Source organism: Colletotrichum paranaense (genome assembly GCF_030867605.1).
Source record: "Colletotrichum paranaense strain IMI 384185 chromosome Unknown Scaffold_16.1, whole genome shotgun sequence".
In the NCBI taxonomy this organism is placed as follows: Eukaryota; Fungi; Ascomycota; class Sordariomycetes; order Glomerellales; family Glomerellaceae; genus Colletotrichum; species Colletotrichum paranaense.
Genome location: NW_026848974.1, coordinates 677491 through 695409, shown reverse-complemented (window position 1 = coordinate 695409; position 17919 = coordinate 677491). Strand labels below are relative to the sequence as shown.

Sequence of the window (17919 nt, the reverse complement as noted above, 5' to 3'; positions counted from 1 at the left end):
GTAATCTCTACCTTCTCTTGTCACGTCACTACGCCCTCATTACCAGGAAAGGCTGAGCTTTAGCAAGTACCAGGAACTTTGTCTCCAGATGTGACCAGAAACGGCCCCTCCTCCAAAGAAGACGTGTCGCGCTTTCCCCTTCCCTCCTGCTTCCCTGTCGCAGGCCCATCCCTTCATTTTCCCTCTCCCCCTTCCAGAACAACTCATCTGGTCTGCTTGTTTTGGGCTGAGCCACCCACACATTCTCCGTCTGTTGTTTTCCTTCTTTTTCTCTCTTCTGCAACAAGAGCTTCGCCAATCCTCTTCATGTCATTGCCTCTCTGGCCCTGCTGAGCTTTCTTCTTGCAACTGCTTGAACCCCTCGAGCCGTGCACAAACACCAGCTCCAACGAGCCCACTCCACCAATACCAAGTAAACAAACCGTCATTTTCGCATCGCATTCCCGTCGCATTCCTCACGTTCGAATACCCAAAGGCTACCATGGCCGCCGCAACGTACAAGCAGTTCTTGACTGCTCCCAACTCGTCGCTGCTCGCGCCCAACGCGACGCTCTACTACATTACCACCACTACCACTTACAATGGTCCTACCGATATCATTAAGCATCTCAACACTTTGCGCAACCAGGTGAAGAAGAAGAAGGAGGAGATCCTGGACATCGTTGAGGGCCGCGATGCTATCGCTGCAGAGGTTGACACTACCCTAGAGTTTGTCACTAGCGGCGGCGCATACCTGCCTGGTCTCGACGACAACTTCCTGTCTGATCGGACTGTCTACCTTCCGATTGTTCGTACTGCCCCGCGTTCCTTACTTTGTAGCTTGAACTTGGCTAACCGCTCCGTTGTCAACAGATGCACGTCGTCAACTTCGATAGCGAGGGCAGGATCACCCAGATTCGCCAATCTTGGGACCAGGGCGCCCTTCTCAAGCAGTGCGATATCATTGGAAAGTCGGGCCGCAACTGGCCCATCCGGGATAGCACGGAGCAAATCAAGTTGATCACCAAGGGCTTGAAGGCCAACGGCAAGGTCGATGCCCCGGCTCCCGACTTCAACGAGTTGACCCACCGATCGCGAGGCAGCTCAACCAATGTGCTGCGAGACCCCCATGCTTCTCTGTCTCTGTTTGCGCCCAGGGAGGAGCAGGAAGAAGAGGCACCCCGAGCTGTTGTGTCACCTTATGCGGGTACCCGACCTCAGCAACGGTCCTTCAACGATATCCTTGGCCCCCAGCACGAGGAACCTAGCTCCCCCAGCGCCGGACGTGAGCGCGATGAGTCTCCAAGCAAGTTTGGCGCTCCCAAGGCTGGAGCCGGAAAGAACTTCCAGCCCAGTCGCTTGTTCGACGCCGATGAGCACGCAGATGTGCCCGACAGCCCCGAGCAGAAGTCTCCCGAGAAGTTCTACAGACCCAACCCCAAGAAGTTCCAGCACTTTGACTTCGCCGATGGCTCAGACCCGCAAGATACTCCCAAGCCTGCCGAGGGTCGTCCCAAGGCTAGCAAGCACGACAGCAGTTGGTCTTTCGACGATTTCACGACGCCGCAAAAGATTAAGCCCGGGAAGACACTGCGCACCCAAGACGTCCGCCACTGGGACACCGATGTGAACAACTCAGCGATTAAGGAGACCCCTGTCGCCCGGCAGCAACAGGTCAAGGGACGCCGCGACGCTGAGGCGCACTTTGATTTCGAGGATGATGGCCCGCAAAAGACACCGCGTCCCGCGGGCCGACCCAAGGGCACTGCGCACAACACTGGCCTTCACCTGTATGAGAACAACCTGTACAGCGAAGACGGCAAGCCCCTTCCTGGAACCGACTCTGACCGCGCATTGGGTAACATTACAAACCTCAACCATCGTCACAAGGACTTTGACCCCCATTTCGCCATGACAGATGATTCGCCGAGCCAGTCAGGCCAGCAGGGGCGACCCGCAGTCAGCGACTCCCGCAAGAAGGTGGTGAGCAACATGGACTCCCACTGGGATTCATATGACGAGTCTCCCGCCTCTCAGAAGGAGAACAAGCCCCAGGTGTCCTCAAAGGGCAAGGGCGGTATCCACATCGCTGGAGACGGCATGGGCTCAAAGAAGGTCAAAGAGGAGAAGGAGGGCGACTCGAAGGGCATTCACATCGCCGGAGACGGCATGGGTGGCAAGAAGGGCACCAACCGCAACTGGCTCTACGGAGATGACGACCTCGAGGACATTCCCAAGGCCGTTCCTCCCAAGGGTGGCTCAGGCTTGACCTCGGCCCAGAAGAGCTTTTGGGACTTCTAAGCGCGACGGACGGACACCCTGGCATTCCTCGAAGGATGAAGTCAGCGCCACTGGCCCGGTGTCTTGTCTATTCTTGTTACGATTAAATGTATTGTGCCACGCTGCCCATGATTCACGGGAGCGTTTTGTTGCTGCCAGTGTGCTGTTCCTTTCCCGGTTAGTCATCCTTCCACCATGCTGTCGCGTGATGGAGTGGTTCTCGGACTACGGGAAGTAGGATATCTGGCTAAGAATACCTGGATGTAAAATTGCTGTACCACCCATGAGAGAGAGGAGAGAAAGGCAGAGAGGTGAAGATAGAGGAGACCTTTTGAAGTAGGGGCGAGCGGAGGAAGAAGGTTCAAAATAGGTTCCTCTACCGCTTGTATTGTTGTACAGACATAGCCCATGATATCCAACAGACCGAACACATTTCTACCTACTTGATTTTCTTGGCAAACAACACTACTGGGAAGGATTGATACGATGCTGGTAGAACTGACGCGCTGACTGTAAAATCACGGCACCTGAACCTTGTGAAGAGTAGCTGACTACTGTCACTGTGAAGAACGGGTATCAAATGATGTTACAGTTGCCTTTTCTGGCATTGGCTATACAGTGGATGTCACGATTTAGGCACTGCCCGTGAGGATCCATGATGCAGACAGGAACTGTGTGTTGTGTCATCCCCATTCTAATAGAAGCCACTCTTTCTGGTGATGATCTTTAGTCATCCAAATATGGCGGATATCTCCAATCACCTGGGCATAGAGTATACCACGGCATCAACATAAACGATCAGAAAAAAAGTGTAAAGTACCAAGATCAGCCCCCCCGCAGGATGTCCATACGCCACGCTGTTTATACCCCTCGCTTCCATATCCAGAAAACATCAAAAAAGTAAAAAAGAGGTTCTTCAACCGCTTCTGTACGTCGATAATAGCAGCAACCTCCGCCAAAACACCCGAGTTGCTGCTTCAACACAAAAACTTATACACGCGCTTCCACCTCGGCCACGACCGCCTCTCCTCCTGCTCCTGGGCAACCAGGATACCGAGGTTAAAGTCTCTTCGGCCCGTAGTGACGTCCATGTCCTCGATACGGATAAAGACGGTCCGGAAGTAAAACTTGTGCGCGACGTACATGATGGCCACGATGGGGAACGCGGCGTACCGCAAAAAGAAATTCTTCGCGACGGACTCGGCGTCCCAGGTCTCCCAGCCGACGGGGAAAGCACCGACCCAGAACTGGGCGATGAGCACGAGGACGTTCATGATGAGGCCGCACCACGAGCCGATGATGCCGACCTGGGAGCGGAAAGCGAGCTCGTGCAGGCCGTGGCCTTTACGGGCCCAGGCGTGGCGGAAGCGGATGTGGCAGAGGCAGATGGAAGCCCAGGTGAAGATGGATGACAGGCCCGAGATGGCGAGGAGCCAGTCGAGGACCTGGTCCTGCTGCTTCAAGTCGGCGAGGTAGGCGAGGAGACCGACGGCAGACGCGACGCCGATGGCCGTCAGAGGGCGACCTTTACGGTCGACGTACGAGAGGAAACGCGGAGCCTGGTGCTGGTCCGCCAGCGCGGCGAGGGTTCGAGAGGAACCGAAGACGGCAGAGTTACCGACGGAAAGGACGGCAATGAGGATGACGGCGTTCATGACGGAGGGCAGAATATCAATCTGGGCGTTCTCGATGGCAATGACAAAGGGGGAAGCGGTCGCATCGGCGGAGGAGGAAGCACCGAGGAGACGGGCCTCGTCGTAGGGCACAAGAAGCCCAATTAGAGTAAGGGCCACGACGTAAAATAGGGTAATGCGCCAGAACACCTGCTTGATGGCGGTTGGGAGGGATTTGCGAGGGTTCGCCGCTTCGGCCGCTGCCAGACCGACCAGCTCAGTACCGGCGAAAGCAAAGGCAGCGGTGACAAAGACGCTACAGAGGCCTTTGAAGCCATTGTGGAATGCCCCCGGTGTTTGCCAGAAGCGACCGCCAATATAGCCCGAGTCTGGAGTCCCGCCGCAGTTGAGAACGATCCCTAGTAAGCTGCGTGGTGATCAGAATTAGACCCTTGCGGCAACGGAGAGAAGACGGAAACTTACATGAAGCCAATCACCGCAATGATCTTGATGATTGAGAATATGAATTCGGCTTCACCATACCCTTTAATACCAAAGAGATTGATAGCGACGATACCAATAAGGAAGATGGTGACAAAGTAAGCCTTGGTTATGCCCTCTTGCCAGTACGTTATTGTGATTGCAGCCGCAATGATTTCGAGAGGTAGTACAATAAGCCATTGCAGTGCATAGCTGTAGTATTTCGTCAGCGGTCTCTTCCCTCCATGGCGCTCACGAATGATGCGCGCAGGTGCTGCGCATACTCACTTCCAACCCATGGCAAAACCCCACGATGGGTCCAGAAATCGCGTGGAGTATGCCGAGAACGAACCCGCAACGGGGAAAGCAACAGCCAACTCCCCCAAAGCCTGACAAGTGCAGTATAACATTGCGCCCACGAGCGAAAAGGCAATCAGTAATGACGCAGGCCCGCCCACCTCGAGCGCCTGTCCAGAAGCCACGAACAGTCCCGTGCCGATGGAACCGCCAATGGCAATCATCTGCAAATGCCGGCCCTTGAGCTTTCGCGAGAGGAGGGAGTGCGAGGTCTGTAGGTTGGCGAGTCGGATATCGTAGTAGTGCACGCCGTTCAGCACCCTCTCGTGGCCGGGCTCGAGGTCCAGAGATGAGTTGCTCTTTGGCCTGTGGATGCTGCCATCGGACATTTGCGAGGGCGCGCGCCTGAAGCTCTCGAGCACGCGGCTCAAGACACCCGGCGCGGGGCTCGGGTCGTAGATGGGTTCCCGCCGCATGCTATAGCTGCTCCCGAGGGTGAGGGAGTCTTCCTTGATCTTGATCGCACTGAGTTCCACGTCCTCGTTGTACGGCGCCATCCCCGTTTCCGTAGCGTGTCGGTATGTAAATGGTAGATATCAAGACTAGTGGGGGTCGTTGTCGCCGTCTACACCGCTCGTCACAGGTGATACTGTTGAGTCTGGCTCTGTGTCTGGCCGTTTGTTCGAATTGTTATCGTGTATATCGGTCGATCGTGAGATATGGCGTTTGTATGTCGGGTCGCTCGTTCGGTGAGACTTGGCGCGCTTTAGGCATCGGTCACCTTCGTGGAGAATCGCATGCCTGTTGCCGAGGGTATCTGGATGCGTAGAAGCAGGGTCTGACGCCGATAAGATGCCTGCAGATCGTCTCGAAGTATTGGCGTAATCGTCGGTAGAGAGCGTGAAGAGTTCGCGGATTAAGGAAACCGGTCGGCCTCGAAGTCTATGCCGCACACCAGGAGAAGGACAACGTTTCCGTGTACTAGTCGTTGCGACGAAAAGCGACGGACTACCGCCACCTAAAGGGGTTGGGTGACTGAGCGTGTGTGGTGAGGCTTATCATGCTGGGCCGACCAGCGCAGTTGCCGCATTGGCGTTGAAAGGTGACAGGATGGGATGGCTTGCTGGTCTAATCTGGTGACAAGGATACCCCCCCGACTGACAGACATGAGTTCCAAGTCGCCTCTTTCGGTCCTTCAGAACGTCGGCGACAGGATGAACTGGCTCGGCTTAAGGGTGCGACACTGGCGCCGACGAATGAGGGGAGAGGTGGTCATGGCTGGGCCAGGCTCGAATCCTTCACTTGTCCCTTGGCAATGGGCAGTTGCACTTGGAAATGGAATTGTCAGTGTGCCTGCCCCCCAACTTTGCCCCCCCCCCCCCAAAAGTCGCCCTAGATATGTAGAGATGAATCCACTTCCGCTATCTCTCCCTCTTGCCCGTCCGTGCCTCTCACTCCATCTCTCTCGCTTACCCAATACCCACTGTTGCAATCGGTACGGGCCTGTGCTTGTCTGGGGTTCTTTAATGGAGACTAAATGGAGGCAGCATGACTGGGAGCCATAGATCGTCCAACTAGGAAGCTGGATGGCTCCACAGGGGAGACCGTTTCTCTGCTCGCATCGTGGGTTACCGTCTACTATGTAGGGATATTTGCTCAAGTCAATATTCGCCCACAGTCGTCCGTTCCCCTCTCCAAGACTCAAGAATAATGATGACACACCTGCTGAGCGCCGAAGCAAAACTCCCGATTGACTTTGTTCAATATGCAGGTGTCATGCCCTGCTTGCAGTCTGTTCGCAACTCTGTTTGCAGCTTCGCCTCAGACCCAATGTTTGACAGGCGCACAGATTGAGGCAGGTTGTCATCCCACGCCCCACATGCATCGAGGCACATACCTCCAATACCTAGGGTGCTTAGGTAGAATACAAAGTGCATTCATTATCCCTTATCTCAGAACCGTATGTGCGGCGGCGTCAAGTCCTCACAAGTCCTCACAAGTGAGCAGGGAGTTGTGGAAGTATGTCTTTATATTAAGTGATTACTGCCATGAATAGCTGTAAAGCATTGCAATTCTGGCAGTGCAGAAGGGACATCAAAAAGCAGTGGTAGCAAGACCATTGAGAGATACATTAGCCCATGTCTGAGCAGTGTTTTTACAACAGCTAAATCATCATCCCATACAACGCCAGACTGTGTCGTTTGAATACGATGCCTCCAACGACAAAGACATGCTACTTTATATAAACATGCTCCCCCTGACTTCCATCACAGGTGAGCCTACATCAATGATATCATGCTTGTTCCTTTTGCTCCTCCTTTTTCTCTACAATCAGCTTTCCGTTGGCGTCTCTTGGCTTGCGCTGCCAGCCTGTGCTGAAGAGCTTGCCCATATCGAACCGGGGGAGCGGGTGCGCTTCCGTGTTGAAGACGACCTTGTCCATGGGCAACAAATCATCCGGTGAGAACAGGAGGTAGAAATACTTGAGCGTCTCGGCCTAGTCACACCGTGTTAGTTACCATAGCTTAGCAGTCAAGTAGAGTCCCACTTACCATCCAGAAACTTTCCAGGTTGTCACGCGTAACTGGGGGAATCGTGTTGGCGTCGCTCAAACTCGTAAAGCCTCCACCATCCTCGACCGAGGTGTAGTTGACAAACGACTTGAACATCTCCCAGCCCCATTCACGGTACTTGATGTCGCCAGTGATTCTCCACATGTAAAAGACACTCTCAATCGTCTCTGGTCGTTGGAGATTGTGGACATCCTGAGAGTGTACCTCAAAGTCCTGTCGCCACTTGGCATGCGGATCCGGATCAAAGTCCTTGGGTGGGTGATGCGAGGCCGAGGGAGATGCAGGTGGGTTGTCGATGTTGAAATAGGTGATCTCGGCGGCAAGCCCTGTCGCCATCCACTTGTACATGCCCCAACACGTCTGCATGAGCTCGCGGGCCAGCTTCATGTCCTCGTCCTTCTTCTTGTTCCATGTGGGTAATTTCCTGGCCTCTGCCTCGGGAATGCCTCCAGTCGCTCCCAAAGCAATGGTACCGGGCATGAAGCAAACAAGGTGGTCCATCTTTGGAGACAGCTCGTGATTCAGACCAGAGGGGCGCTCTCCGAGAACAGTAAATCCAGAGGGTTTGCTGTAGGTTATCAGGTGCTTGCGGACTCCTGCTAGGGCTTCGTCCCACATCTCCAGATAGACGGGCTCCTGCTTGTTCGTCTGCAGATACTGCTTGATCAGGTACTCATAGTACGAGTCTCCGCGGGAGCCCAGGCGAATGTTGTCTCCCCTGAACTCTCCCGTCGTGGCGTAGAGGTAGATGGGGACGAGTCCATCCTGAGCACCGTTATCGTCAACCACCTTCATGACCCGCTCGACCTTGTCCCAGAAGTCCTTTTCGCCGGTCAGCTTGGCTAGGTACTTGAACTCGAGCTGCAGTGTCGTCGTCTCTGCGGTCGAAGAGGCGCCGCCGTCAGCGTGGGATACGATGCCCTTGTAGGTGGCCAGGTTGACGCTGGCGTAGGGAACTCCTGACGGCGAGTCAAAGGCGCTCATCAGACGATCGGCCAGATCTTTTGCTTTTTCCAGGTATAAGTCCTCACCAGGCGCGCCTGGGTCGTCGTCTTTGATCGCGGCCAGCTCGGGGAACTCGGTGGACAGGTAATGCGCAGAGAGAAGGCCACCCATCATTCTGATGGTTGTCTCGAATGTGTTGACGTCTTGGTCTTGATCCCACGTCAAGTCGTTGGCAAGCCATTGCCTCGCATGGCTCAGGCGCGATGTCAAGTTCATCAACATCATGGTGTCGAGCGAATCGATGATAATCCAACCAAGACCCTTGGGTGCCATCTGTCGTCCGGTCTTCGCAATGGGGTGGTACTCGTCGTATCCTATGAACAAATTCGGCTGTTAGTTTCCGAGCTCCATATGAGCGAACACAATGTTACCAGCAAGTTCAAAGTCTTACCCCAGGCATAGCGTTCGTAGGCATCCCAGCTGAGCTCAAAGGCCTCAACTACTCTCTCCCGTCTCTTGAGCCAGTCCACCTTCTTGCCCGTGGGCTCTGTCGCACCAAGCCAGCCAGTCCATGTCGTTGCCGATTCGCGGGCCTTGGAGCCCTCTGAGAAGAAGCCAAAGAACCAGAGGCCTGTTACGAAGCAGAGGAGGGTGACGAGGATGGAGCGCTTCCGCCGCCAGAGAGGCCGAAACCTCCGGCTTGCGTGGTGGGCATAGGGCTTGTCCTTGTACATGGGAAGCTGGCCCTTGGTACCAAGAAGGTCTTCTACCCGCCCCTGCACACCGTGGAAGATACCAGAGTTGCCTCCACGGTAGGATCGGCTGCTGTTGGCAGAGGCACCCCAATATCTGTCCTCGAGTTGTCGCTGGGGATTGCTGAAGGAGGGAACGTTCTTTGGGACATTGAAAGACATGTCGTTCAGCGCAGTGGCTCCGGCTTCGACTGCTTTTTCTTTGATGTTATGGGCAGCTCGGGCGGCCGTGATTTTGAAAACGCTAAGGGCGGAGTTCTGATGTAGATTGAAAGGGTCGCGAACATTCATATTACGCCCTCAGCATTGTCGCAGTGTGGATCCGGCGGTTTCGAGCAAACGACGTGGGACGGGACGAACAGGTCGCAAACCTCGGGGGTCAACAACCTTGGAGGGAAAAGACTGTGAAGGAGGCTTGCAAAGACTGGTGCTCTGGCTCAAAACCCAGCAGCTTTGAGGAATGAGAGTTGTACTGTGACGGCGTGGGATGTAGGAAAAATAACAAGAGAGACAAGAGCAACCAGCAACTGAGACTACCTAAGGAATCTCGATGATGTGGACTTTCTGACCCAGCTGGAGCGGGCCAGTGAGTGACACCTTTCGGTCGCGCAAAGGTGTCCCGTCGGGTCTTAGAGGTAAGGTGCCGACCACTCTACCCGCTAACCCACTGTATTTCCTTACAGCGCACGCTCACTGGTGGACGGGACAGGAACCTACGGAAAGGCGGCACTTGTGCCCAGCGTACCATGCACCTTCGTCATGATGGATCGATGCGTTTGAATCTTTATTGTTCGGTACCTAGTTCTTATGGTCTTTTGACCACCAATCTCGCATACATGCAACTGTCTGTGATTGCGAGTCCTTTTTTCGGTCTACGCGATGCTTTCAGACTACTGCGCACTGCCTTCTGTATTCGTAAGGTAGCTAGCTCCATTGAGACCATTACTCCCATCTGCTTCAGCCTGATGGCATCGAGCATTATGTGTACAAATCACTCATTGGCAAAATGAACACTCCCAGAAATCCTAGTGTCGCATTCCGTCTTAGTTTAGTGTGTAGTAGTACAATGGCTCTTCCCAATCGTCGCAATGCTCAATCATGTGTATGTTGTGTTTCAACGCGTAAAAGCGCTGCTTCCCTTACAGAAGCATACGTCTGGGATCCTCAATGTACTCCTTGACCTTGACCAAGAACTGAACAGCTTCTCTTCCGTCAAGAAGGCGGTGATCGTAGGTAAGCGCCAAGTACATCATGGGGCGGATCTCGATCTTGCCGTTGATGGCCACTGCGCGATCCTTGACTGCGTGGAGTCCGAGGACGGCAGTCTGGGGAAGGTTGATAATGGGGGTGCCCATCAGCGAGCCAAAGACACCGCCGTTGCTGATGGTGAAGGTACCGCCAGCCATGTCCTCGATGGTCAGCTTGTTGTCGCGGGCCTGTGATAGCTCCATGTTAGCGTTGAACCTCGATGACGTAGTAGGGTCATCGTCCATACCTTCTTGCCCATGTCGGCAATAGCCTTCTCGATGCCGAGCATGTCCAGCGACTCGGTGTTGCGCACGACAGGGGTGACAAGACCCTTTTCAGTGGCGACCGCAACGCTGATGTCGACATAGTCGCGGTATACAATCGTGTCGCCGCCGTTGGGGCCCTCGATGGAGGCGTTGACGGCCGGGATATCGCGCATGGCCAGGACGCAAGCGCGAGAGAAGGCGCTCATGAAACCAAGCTTGACACCAGTCTTCTTGAGGACGTCATCGCGGTAAAGCTTGCGGAACTCAATAAGGGAGGACATGTCAACCTCGTTGAAGGTGGTAAGCGAGGCCGCTGTGTTCTGCGACTGCTTGAGTCTTTCGGCGATTCGAAGGCGCATGCGGTTCATTTTCACCTGCGAAGACGCCCAGTCAGCTCTATTGCTCATGGAAAAGATTGCACGCAAAAATTGGGTGGTAGACCTACGCGACGTTCCTCACGGCTGCCAAACGCCGGAGCAGCGCTGGTTGCCGACTCCTTCTCGGGAGCAGGAGCAGGTTTTGACGTCTCCTTTGCCGGGGCAGCGGGCTTACTGGCGGGCGCATCATCCTTGGGCGCCTCCTTCTTAGGTTCCGGCTTCGATTCTGACTTGGACTCTGGCTTTGACTCGGGCTCCGAGTTCTTCTCTGGGGCAGGCTTGGATTCGCTTGAGCTGGACTTCTCGCCTCCAAGCTCCATCTTGACGATATCCTGGCCGACAGTGACGGTGTCCTCCTCGTTGACCAAAAATTCCTTGATCGTACCGGCCTCGGGAGCGTTAACAGCAACATCGATCTGTGCAACAAGAGAAAGAACTGCGGTCAGCAATAGGAACGTCATGTTTCCCCCAGAGACACCAGATGAACAAAGCTACCTTGTCAGTCTCGATGGTGGCAATCTCCTCATCCTGCTCTACAAAGTCGCCGACCTGCTTCGACCACTGCTTCAGGGTACCTTCGGAAATGGACTCAGCCATCTGCGGCACTTGGACGATTTTGTCGGCATAGCTGCGGACGTGCTGCATCATCTGGGGAAGCTGCAGCGGCAGCGAACGCGGCTGGTACCGGCGCAGCGGCACGGAGCGCGCAGTCGCGACAAGTCTTCTCGAGAGCATCGTGACGGGTGTTCGATGAGGTGTGTGGGGAAAAGGAGAGAAGAGATGAGTGTGGTTGTGTTTTCTGTTTTTTGGGTGCACTCTGGTAGGCTGGCAAGCTGGTCACAGGTCTGCAGGAGACCCACAGGTTGGCAATGGCAGCAGCATAGCTGTAGTGGAAGCGGTTCTCTCCGTGTGTACGCCCGTAGCCAGTAGCCTTCTGCCGTCAAATAGGTACCCTTACCTCGGATAGCACTCAGCCACGGCCGGCTTGGAGCCTGCCCTGTAGTTTTTTCTCGCCGGGACAAATACGGAGTACATGCCGATCCTTCCGACGCTGGGACAGATGGAATTCCCAAGAGGCAGTGTCACTGGCAAATTGGCACCGGAACTGTCGTGTTGGCCATCTTTCACTGTCACCAGCAGGTAGGCAGGACAGAAGGGCTCAATCTAAGGTAGGAGCCTTTGATATACAGACAAAGTGACGAAGAAAGAGTTTCAGGCATGGACGGTCTCCCATTCAAGTTGCAAAGTGCTACTACTGTCAGATACGTACCGGAACGAAGTAGCCGACTTAAACATTGGGTATCCGTACCTTGAGGCCAGTGGGGCTCTCAAGGGCACAACCGACACCCAACTCGTCGTACAGTCGATGGCCTGCATCCGAGCATTTCAACTTCAAGAGGGATACGGCCCGGGAAAATAGACGCCTGCCGCATCGAGAACCCTGAAATCGACTCGGTCTATGTTCACATTATACGTGTGAGCCAACGGAGAGTCGAGTCTGCCCTCCAGTGCCACGACTGATCATTCCCCTACAGTCGACGTTGCATCCTCATCAGTCGAGTTCTCAGGGATATTTGGACCTATTTCACACGAACAAGGGAAACACAAATTCAACTCTGGAGGGCACACATTGTCTACGTTAAAAATGTCGTTTAAGGACTTCCCATTTTTGACTCCTGAGGAGTTTTCCGAAATATGCCATCATTTCGATAGCCAGTATTGCCGTGCTACCTTGGGCCCGATGCGACGGCGTTGGAAAATGAGGGTATGCACGGCACTTGATACATCATTCGCCTCGGGCGTTGAATACACTACTTATTTGCAAATCATCCGGCCACTCGAGGCTACTTTGGACTGCGGCGATCTCTCATCCGTTCTGGATAATTTTTCATTTGGCGATGGTGCTTCGGAAAAGGATGCTCTGGGACTGGGTGATGAGGCCATGATTGATGCTGAAGAATCCGACGAGGTAATGTTCCAGGCTCTTCTTATACGACACGCTACTTATGTTCACTCACATACGGCAGGCTGCGCTCTCCAGGTCACACGTTCCTGATTCCGGTCACGTCGTCTACGAAGTGCACTGGCATCCCACATATCGGATGCCTTGCCTGTGGTTCACATTACACGGACTGCCAGCCGACGAGCCTGCATTCAACCTTGACACTGTCTTTCGAAGACTGGTGCCCGATCAGTTCAAGGATGCTCTCCGACGGTCTAGCGGAATTGGAGGGATCTCCGGCGACGTAAGTGTGCATCAGCTGCGGACCAGTCAATTAAATCTTCTGAAAGAGACCGTCTGTAGGTCTGTACTAACAATCGAGGTCGCAGCACCACCCTCTCACGGGATTACCGTCATTCTTCATCCATCCATGCCTTCTCGGTGACGCCATGTCGGGTTTCAACTGTTCCAAGGAGCAGTACATGATGCTATGGCTCGGCCTGGTTGGCGGATGCGTCGGGCTCTGGGTGCCCAAAGAGATGGCCCTGGATCCAACCGGCTGAAGCTCACCGCCGCCGGGACCTTCCTGCCTTCTCTCACCCTGTTTGAACTGAAATGCAAGGCTGAAATCCTCAATCGTCGTCGCTGTCCTCTTCCATGGCAACATCGCTGTCCTCGTCTTCTTCCTCGTCTCTGGTCCGCTTCTGGCCTCTTGCATCAGCCGTCTGCGCGTCAGCCATGGTTTGATCATCACCGGCTGCCGGCTTCGTCGTGGTGGCCCCCGTGGCCGCCGCTGATGCGGCACCAGGTGCGGGAGCGTTGAAGATGCTCTTCTGAAGATCCGTCACTTCGGTGCTGGAAGCTCCTGCTGTCGAGTTTGGCATCTTGTATGTGCCGTCTAATTTGGCGACGAAGTCGGACTTGGACTTTGCGTACTGGACGTTCTGTTCACGGTCTCGTCAGCGAAATCCCTTATGATCCTCTACTCTCAAGGCCGCATACCAGAGGCCGACCGAGGAACTCAAAGCCTTCAAGGGAGCGCATGGCCTGGGTCGCTGTCTGGATATCGCGGAAGGTGATGTGGGCTTGCCCTCGCATCTTCATGGTCTTCATGGCGACGATGTCGAGAACGGGGCCGTATGTGGAGAACAGCAAGTAAAGTTCGGTTCGCAAGTCGACTTTTTGTATCTTGTTCGACGGGAGATTTGTGACATATAGCCTACAATCATTAGCGATTGCTTCTTGTTTCCTGGGTTTCTGACTTACGTCTGGTTCGGAGCAACAGTCGCAACTTTGGCGGGTAGTGATGCGTTTGGCGCGAGGCCACGGGGAGGGGCGACCGCTGCCATTGTGCAGTATGATGAACGGAAGTGTGAGATGATATGAGGCCTTTGCGGAAATCGTCAATTGCTCGGCAGTGTGTGTTCGGTGTGGGTATGGTCTCGAGGTGGCGCGTAGCGATATTCGTCCTCGTTGAATCGTCGCGGTACCGATTTTTTGTGATGAACGTCCGGCCACCGCACTGTAGTTAGTCGAGTAGCCTTCGGAGCTTCACTGCTAGCGCCGCCAATCGATCCCATGGACGCCAGGGTGTGGCCTTAGGTTCAGAGCTGTGCACGAAAGAGAATGGTGCGAATGCCATGTTGCCCTGTCGGAAGACCTACCTAACCTACCTACGTAACGCCCCTCTCTGCCCCACCAATGTGCACCTCCCAGACGGTACGTTGTAGTGTATGCAATGCATGCACCTTACGTATGTATGTAGAGCCTGGGGGAGATACATTGCCTTGCTTGGACGGAGGCCAGCCAGCATCAACCAGCACTGCCTCAAGCGATCACTTCATCTGCCAACATCGCCAACTCTGCTCTTTCCACACTCCCTCAACAACCTCCGACTCATTCTAGATCGTGGTAGTAGAGAGCTATACTCCTATCACGAAGCAATCGTTCATCATGGCGGCCCCTCAGGTTCACCACCTCTTCCACGCGCCCATCGCGGACCACTCCTTCTCTGCCGACCGCCAGACGCTCGCTATCGCTCGCGATTCTACCATTGAGCTCTACGGACCTACTGGAAACTCTTTCAAGCTCAAGGATGAGCTCAAAGGACACGACAAGACCGTCACGAGTGTCGACATTGCTCCCAACAGCGGCCGCATTGTCTCCTGCTCTCAAGGTATGTCAATGCGCGCTAATTCTGTCCTGTCTCCGAGTCGAGAATAGCAACTGACCTCCCGCGATAGACAGAAATGCTCTTGTCTGGGAGCCCTCGCCGACCGGATACAAGCCCACACTTGTCCTCCTCCGAATCAGCCGCGCCGCGACCTTTGTGCGATGGTCCCCCTCCGAGACCAAGTTCGCCGTCGGATCGGGCGACCGCGTGATTGCCGTCTGCTACTTCGAGGAGGAGAACGACTGGTGGGTGTCGAAGCACCTGAAGAAGCCCATTCGCAGCACCATCACATCCGTCGCATGGCACCCAAACTCCGTTCTGCTTGCTGCCGGATCTACCGACGCCCACGCCAGAGTTCTGTCCAGTTTCATCAAGGGTGTCGACGCCCGCCCCGAGCCGACCGCTTGGGGTGAAAGATTGCCGTTCAACACCGTCTGCGGAGAATACTTGAACAACTCTGCCGGCTGGGTTCACTCTGTCTCCTTTTCGCCGAGCGGAAATGCCCTGGCGTTTGCTGCTCACGATAGCAGTATTACTGTCGTATACCCCAGTGCCCCTGAACAGCCTCCCCGCGCCGTTGTCACCATCACCACCCAGTTGCTTCCCTTCATGAGCCTTCTGTGGAGCTCAGAGGATGAGATCATTGCCGCAGGCTACGACTGTGAAGCCTTCCGCTTCAAGGGCGGCGAAGGCGGCTGGAGCCTTGCTGGTACTCTCGAGTCAAAGGGCCGACCCGGGCTTAGCGACGCCCGCGAAGAGTCTGCGCTCAACATGTTCAGGCAGATGGATCTCAAGGGCAAGGCTACGGACGATACCAAGCTCAAGACGGTACATCAGAACACTGTCACCACACTTCGTTCCTATGAAGAGTCTGGCGGTAACTTGACAAAGTTTACCTGTAAGTTTTCGAATCCCTTTGTTCACTGGTGTCGAATGCTAACTAGAGATGAAGCCAGCGGTGTCGATGGGAGAATCGTCATTTGGAGCACTTAGACGACCTTTCATAGCAAGCTTTCAATGGAAATACCACGATGTTTCAGATACTCACCTCCATGTTGTGAGCTGACATGCTAGCACCTAGTGACACGTTCTCGACAGTTCTTTCCGAGAACATTGACCAAGAGGCCTCGGTCGCTCGACGTCCGGTTCTATACAAATACGGCTTGTAAGATCCTCTAACTCAGATTGACCTTCCAAGTGGCGTTGATAATCAACATTCAACATGGAACAGTACGGCACAGAACCCGAGCCTCAGCGCTCACCCAGCACATTCATCTACAATCTTGCGTTCAGACCAAAGGATCAGAATTCGGCGTCCTGTGTGAACTCAATGACTGTACAAGCTTCGCCTATGTCACCTCACTTTGATTCACAACTCCACGCCGGTTCTCTCCTTGAACGACGCGCTCTGGCTGGACGCACTATCCACGGCATGCCACTTGCGCCATTAACTGTGCAAATTCCGCACCGAAATGACATGGAGATATCCGTGGCGGATTTTGGCGCATTAGATGACGGCTTCTTGCGGTTTCTTACACGACACCAATCTCATGAGGAGAGGCATGCTCTAGCGATGAGGATTCGCTCGGTTCAGGACATTTGTCTACGAGCTAGCCAGAAGTATCACGAACGACGACGCAGGCAAGCCAGAAACGATCGCAGAAGAGAACGCAGAGAAGAACGCAGAGACAATTCAAGGGGGGGTTGCTTGAGAAGGTTTCGTGGAGGCAGTCGTCGCCCCGGTCCCTACGATCGACCCGTTCAACGAGATTCGCACCATTATTCTTCGTCTTCAGCGTCTTCCACCGCCAGCGACTCGGTCTCGAATGAATCGCTTCTGAAGAGCACCGGCCGGATTTGCAATCATCTCTGGGAACAAGCCAACGTAGACGCACTAAACGAATTCATGGGTAGGGGGAAGAAGCGGGAAGCAGCGACAACCATGTCGCAGCTGCTAGAATGGGCGGAAGCGGTCGTGGAGTGCAGTAATCGCACCAAACGCAGCGACTCTCCCGACAGGTCGGACTTATTGCGATTACTCGAAGCTGCAAAGAATTTGTGCGGCTGGCTTGGTGACAGTGACGGGGAAGCAGAACTTGGAGAAGTTGAGGGCGCTGTGACATTCTATCTCATCTTTGGAGTGGCATAGACATTAGGGAAAGGTGGATCATGTTTTTTTTTTTGGTGATGTTGGTGCGAGCTCAATAATTAAGGACAAGCGAAATGGTAGGAAATGCCTCTAGCTGTCTGATATCAATAGCGAAATCGTGTATTTGATCCTTAGTTGACGAATATTAAAAGAAGTCAAAGTTTTCCTTCCCAAGACTCTTTCAACATGTATGAATGTCAGACTGAAACATGATACTTGGCTCTGGCCTCACACTTTCTGAATGCAATGCTTCTTTCTGTCCTTGCGAGGTATTCAATGGATCCAGATTCTTGGACGAAACAAACGGTGAGATCCATGTCTTTGAGATATTCTGGCGGGGTCAAAGCAATGGAATGGAAGCAAGCACATGCAGTTGGGCTATCTTCTCCGTGCCTACCTGAGATACCTGACATGCTAGCGTACTGAAACTCCCCCAAAGTACTTAGGCACAATGTCATAGTGAATAGTGACATGTGCTGCCAAACAGAGACCCGGTCACTGTGTTCGCCCAAACGGGAGATACCCATGCCCCTACCACCTCTTCACCTTCTCCAGCTCAAACGTAGTCTCCCGCTGATCTAACCCAACCCCACCAAACGCGCCAGCACCTCCCAGCTCCCGCCCGAGTGTACCTGTGCTTGTACTCTGCCGGGACTCGTAGTGTCAACCACCTTTTAACAACACATTCACTGCCGCCTTTTTCTTTTTCCTTTGAGAGAGAAACGTCACCGCTATTGCCTGTGAAGATCCCTCTTGGATTCCCTTCGCCAGTAAGCATCTCCTGCAGTCTCTTAAGTTTAGTTGCTTCTTGAATCCAAGAGGCCTTCCAGGCGCTTACCATTTTC

At 54.1% G+C, this 17919-nt stretch overlaps 8 protein-coding genes across 8 annotated transcripts; 4 read left to right on the top strand and 4 right to left on the bottom strand.

Moving 5' to 3' along the window:
• Window positions 1-481: 481 nt before the first annotated feature.
• Window positions 482-2280, top strand: CPAR01_14719 (uncharacterized protein; the record flags this gene model as incomplete). Its single annotated transcript, XM_060498969.1, has 2 exons — window positions 482-787; window positions 853-2280. The coding sequence occupies 2 exons, from the start codon at window positions 482-484 to the stop codon at window positions 2278-2280; spliced, it is 1734 nt and encodes a 577-aa protein (XP_060342432.1).
• Window positions 2281-3236: 956 nt separating this feature from the next.
• Window positions 3237-5206, bottom strand: CPAR01_14718 (amino acid permease; the record flags this gene model as incomplete). The annotated part of the gene is made up of 3 exons (XM_060498968.1): window positions 3237-4299; window positions 4356-4565; window positions 4641-5206. 3 exons carry the CDS (start codon window positions 5204-5206, stop codon window positions 3237-3239), a joined length of 1839 nt encoding a protein of 612 aa, XP_060342431.1.
• Window positions 5207-6942: 1736 nt separating this feature from the next.
• On the bottom strand, window positions 6943-9210 carry CPAR01_14717 (glycosyl hydrolase family 47; the record flags this gene model as incomplete). The annotated part of the gene is made up of 3 exons (XM_060498967.1): window positions 6943-7146; window positions 7202-8541; window positions 8619-9210. The coding sequence occupies 3 exons, from the start codon at window positions 9208-9210 to the stop codon at window positions 6943-6945; spliced, it is 2136 nt and encodes a 711-aa protein (XP_060342430.1).
• Window positions 9211-10058: 848 nt separating this feature from the next.
• Window positions 10059-11545, bottom strand: CPAR01_14716 (2-oxoacid dehydrogenase acyltransferase; the record flags this gene model as incomplete). The annotated part of the gene is made up of 4 exons (XM_060498966.1): window positions 10059-10355; window positions 10415-10807; window positions 10879-11226; window positions 11306-11545. The coding sequence occupies 4 exons, from the start codon at window positions 11543-11545 to the stop codon at window positions 10059-10061; spliced, it is 1278 nt and encodes a 425-aa protein (XP_060342429.1).
• Window positions 11546-12455: 910 nt separating this feature from the next.
• On the top strand, window positions 12456-13315 carry CPAR01_14715 (uncharacterized protein; the record flags this gene model as incomplete). The annotated part of the gene is made up of 3 exons (XM_060498965.1): window positions 12456-12779; window positions 12838-13056; window positions 13142-13315. 3 exons carry the CDS (start codon window positions 12456-12458, stop codon window positions 13313-13315), a joined length of 717 nt encoding a protein of 238 aa, XP_060342428.1.
• A 69-nt stretch (window positions 13316-13384) lies between these two features.
• On the bottom strand, window positions 13385-14101 carry CPAR01_14714 (RNA recognition domain-containing protein; the record flags this gene model as incomplete). The annotated part of the gene is made up of 3 exons (XM_060498964.1): window positions 13385-13696; window positions 13755-13971; window positions 14019-14101. The coding sequence occupies 3 exons, from the start codon at window positions 14099-14101 to the stop codon at window positions 13385-13387; spliced, it is 612 nt and encodes a 203-aa protein (XP_060342427.1).
• A 604-nt stretch (window positions 14102-14705) lies between these two features.
• Window positions 14706-15918, top strand: CPAR01_14713 (WD repeat domain-containing protein; the record flags this gene model as incomplete). Its single annotated transcript, XM_060498963.1, has 3 exons — window positions 14706-14928; window positions 14996-15823; window positions 15878-15918. The coding sequence occupies 3 exons, from the start codon at window positions 14706-14708 to the stop codon at window positions 15916-15918; spliced, it is 1092 nt and encodes a 363-aa protein (XP_060342426.1).
• Window positions 15919-16147: 229 nt separating this feature from the next.
• CPAR01_14712 (uncharacterized protein) lies at window positions 16148-17074 on the top strand (the record flags this gene model as incomplete). Its single annotated transcript, XM_060498962.1, has 1 exon — window positions 16148-17074. The coding sequence occupies one exon, from the start codon at window positions 16148-16150 to the stop codon at window positions 17072-17074; it is 927 nt and encodes a 308-aa protein (XP_060342425.1).
• Between the last annotated feature and the right edge of the window lie 845 nt (window positions 17075-17919).